Source organism: Ruditapes philippinarum, unplaced genomic scaffold, assembly GCF_026571515.1.
Source record: "Ruditapes philippinarum isolate M1 unplaced genomic scaffold, ASM2657151v2 ctg1006_1_1_1_1, whole genome shotgun sequence".
NCBI lineage: Eukaryota > Metazoa > Mollusca > Bivalvia > Venerida > Veneridae > Ruditapes > Ruditapes philippinarum.
In genome coordinates this window covers 4,324-8,030 of record NW_026864870.1, presented here as the reverse complement: position 1 = coordinate 8,030, position 3,707 = coordinate 4,324, and the positions used below count along the sequence as shown (strand labels likewise).

The window sequence follows — 3,707 nt, the reverse complement described above, 5'->3', positions numbered from 1 at the left end:
GTTGCATTTTTTTTCTCATTAATGTTGCTCTTCTTTGACATAATATCGGTCGGAAATAAGTGAAGAGATATTAAATGGTGAGACTCTACAATCGTTCAGACGCTTCGTATAAAAGCCAGAAGTTTCCTTTGTATTTGCTTCATAAACTGCATAAAATATTATGTATAGTATATTGCTTTTCTCCGATGAAATAAATGTTTTATAGGAAAGTTTGTGGTTGTTGATAGGGCATGCGCCGTTATTTGTTATCATGTGATTTTCTATCAAATAATGATAAATCAAAAGACTAAATAAGAAAACAGTAGAAAATATCAATACCCACAATTTATTATCATATGTATACATATAGGCAAAGTTTAACAATTTGCAAATGCTTTTAATGTTTTTATATTACATCATGCTGCCGATAAACCTTTAAGACATAAACAGAGCAGATTTATTTCTTTCAGTTGTTTTTATAAAACCAACAATGTGAATGTTTATTTAAAAATGTGTGTGATGTTACAGTGAAACAAAGAAAAAATCAGAAACCCTAAAGGACAAAATTGAAAATGGTGCAGACTCGGTTTAATTGAAACTGTTCATGTACAGTATAAGTTTTACTATAATATTTTTTTTTTCTGAAATTTATGTTTGATATAGTATAGAATAGACTTAACTTTAAGAAAAGAGCACATTTTTGTCAGACAGCGAATAGTAATTATAGAAAATCTGCACATTACGAATATATGACCTCATGTTGTTCGCTGCATGATTATAGTCACTGTTATGAAAGCTAAGTCTCGTTAAATATAATTTAATCACATGTTTAAAAATTCCATATTATGCATTAAGGTATATAGTAAGATTTAACAGTAAATGACAATTGTTAAATCAATTAAAGATAAGTACTAAAACGTACTTAATACATAGCTCTTATTATAATAATTAATGGGTCATAAGCAAAACCAAGTTCTGAAAAACTATACGTTCATTTGTATTATTTGAAAGAATACAAAGACATTAGTTCTTGACACTTAATATGTTCATTTTTAAAACTACGTAACAAATATTGTATCTGTTATTTATACACCAAAAGCCTTATAAATTCAAGAATCAAAACCGTTCCCTATGGTAAAATACTTTTTCTTGTATTCAGTGAGATTAGTTGATGAAATAATTATATGTATATCTCTGCTGGTTCAAAGAACTTTTCAGAAAATAAAAATACTAAAAGACAAGTTCCGTTCAGAGTCAAGATCACGATAAAAAATATTAACGCCTCAATACTGGACAATATCAATACAAACCATTTAGCTGATCATCAGTAATTGCAAATAAATATTGAAATGCCTTACAAAATAACCGAGGATGTTTTTTTTTTCAGGCCAAATAGCAAGTTTCACACTGTTTATATAAAAAGAAATCCAGATAATTAGCTTCGGATCCTGATTATCTGACCACTGAACAAAGTTTTGGTTTTGTCTTCTTCCCATCAAGTAATAATTATGCTGCCTTTTACAAATACGCAGTAAAATTGATATATGTATACCGTTTAAATTATACAGTCAGAAGGAACAGAGATTTTCGTTTCAAAGGGGAAAACACTTTAAAACACTTTTATCGAGCTCAAGAATCAATAAGGAGTCTTTCGTTTGGTTTGTTGCAATTAAAATTGCAAGATGGCTGTCGTAATATTATCAGATAAGTTATTTAAACTATGTAAGAATTACTGCATCAAGAGAGCTTTTTTTATTAGAACGAAAAACAACAACAACAAAAAAATCCTCAATACTGTGTTGCAGCCTTTTCATGTGTCAAGCGCAAGAATCAACAAGAGATCTACCGTTTTGTGTGTTGCGAAATGAGGCCGCCTGTGGACTGTCTTTATTTGAACACCGAAACTGACTTTTAAATCCCTGTCTAAAGTTTCTATTCATAAAACCATACGTAAGCGGATGAATAAAAGAAGAGGTATATGCCAAAAGAAGTATCAATGATTTGGCAATCGGTGAAACATTTTTTATAACTGCCATGAAATCGAAGGCTTCCCACGTGCTCAAAAGATATGTTGGTGCCCAACATATGAAGTACTGAAGCACTATGACAACTAGCATTCGAATGACTCTCTTCCTGTTGGATAAATTGTGTGACATCATAGATGGTCCTTTGCTTGGCGCAGGGTATTTCCTTACTCCGTATTTGTCTTTACGAGATTTCCATTTAGGTGAAGAATACTCGGATGTTTTGTTAGAATTGTCTGAAAAAAAAATGTCATTGGCAATTGTTATATATAACATTAATTGATCGAAGGCATTTGGCATTGCATCCCACGAAAGCAATTTTGGTTTTAATCTTGAAAAAATTGCGGACATATTACTAGGTAATAATAACAGTGACTTTCTATCGCATAGTTCACCAAAAATTTGATGTACTTAGAAACGCATTCTTCATTTGGACTTTTATTCATAATGCAATTGTCTGTTAATCAGTTTTATTTAGAGTGATGATAAGTTTGTTTGATAACAATTTTTCTTTCAAATATAGTTCAGACATGATGGTTTACAATGGGTTATTACGAATAAAGAGAACATTTAACTGCTGGCTTGCAATTAAATAACCTATCAACAATTCAAAGTAGTAAATTTTAGAATAAAAGGTATAACTTATGCACGCATATCGATATTAACAGTTCACATACCGCTTCAGCGGCTGTATGCAAAAAAATATTTCATCAATAAATATTTCATCACAACAGTCTTTTTACAGAGTTCAAGTTCTGGAACTAACGGCATACCTTACTTTTCTAATATGAGTATTCGAATGTTGTATTTACAACAATATAAAGGACTTATGTTACGAATAGACAACGGCTACTTAAGTATCTCTTATAGTTTATATACATTGGAAATGTTTGATATTTGGTACTGACCTATTGATGGGGTATAGTTGCATTGGTTTGATGATATCCAAAGCTTCTTGCTGACTAATCCGTAGAAAATCCCCATCATTATTAGAGGTATAAGCAACAATATAACAGATAAGGCAACATCGTAGACGAGGTCTATTTTATATTCAATTAGAACCTGAAAAATATTTAATATAGCCAGGATCGTATAGTGCCTTTTTTATAAATACGTAAATTGTACTGGATTGGTGTACCTTTTCCCTTTTTAAAAGTAAACTTAATGTCAAAGACATAGACTCGCTTACAGTTATCGTAGATTAGAAATAGGCATGGTAAGCAAGATAGAAAGCAACAACAATTAACTGTATCAATCACTGAAACATTTTGGGGAAAAATGTTTTTAGTTTTGAGAGAGGACAAGTTTACCTCAGGCCAAATTTCTCGACAAGCGTGATTGCCAGTTCGGAGGTCAATGACATTGTGAAAGGCTGCAATTGGACTCATTGGGCAAGGCACTGCTCCAAAAAATCTCTAACTCCACTCTAATATATCTCCATGAGCGACGTGTGCCATCCGTTCGAGACAGAGAGGTTGACAATGGATAATATCGTTCCAGAGATATCGCAACTAAGGTGTAGCAACTTACACCAACTGACACCGCTGAAAGTAGAAAAACAATATGAATTTCTTAAGATGGTCCTTAAACAATATGGTACATGAATATATAAAGTTTATTTTAACATTTATGTAAAGGAAATCTTTGCAATTTGTCTCAAATTTTTCATTGTTTGACTAAATTTTACATTCATCAACTATTGTG

The 3,707-nt window shown here is 31.5% G+C and overlaps 1 protein-coding gene across 1 annotated transcript; it reads right to left on the bottom strand.

The window, feature by feature from the left end:
• Positions 1 to 328: 328 nt before the first annotated feature.
• LOC132727114 (cholecystokinin receptor type A-like) lies at positions 329 to 3,400 on the bottom strand. Its single transcript, XM_060712520.1, has 3 exons — positions 3,314 to 3,400; positions 2,912 to 3,065; positions 329 to 2,239 (listed from the first exon to the last, which is right to left on the bottom strand). Exons 1-3 carry the CDS (start codon positions 3,389 to 3,391, stop codon positions 1,797 to 1,799), a joined length of 675 nt encoding a protein of 224 aa, XP_060568503.1. The 5' UTR covers positions 3,392 to 3,400; the 3' UTR covers positions 329 to 1,796.
• Between the last annotated feature and the right edge of the window lie 307 nt (positions 3,401 to 3,707).

What these genes read in the sequence shown, in the direction of transcription:
- LOC132727114 (XM_060712520.1), bottom strand. Translation starts at nt 3,391, where the DNA reads ATGAGTCCAATTGCAGCCTTTCACAATGTCATTGACCTCCGAACTGGC. An exon ending in GTCGAGAAATTTGGCCTGAG is followed by an intron (nt 3,066 to 3,313) that starts GTAAACTTGTCC and finishes AATATTTTTCAG; the next exon opens with GTTCTAATTGAATATAAAAT. An exon ending in CAACTATACCCCATCAATAG is followed by an intron (nt 2,240 to 2,911) that starts GTCAGTACCAAA and finishes TTTTTTTTTCAG; the next exon opens with ACAATTCTAACAAAACATCC.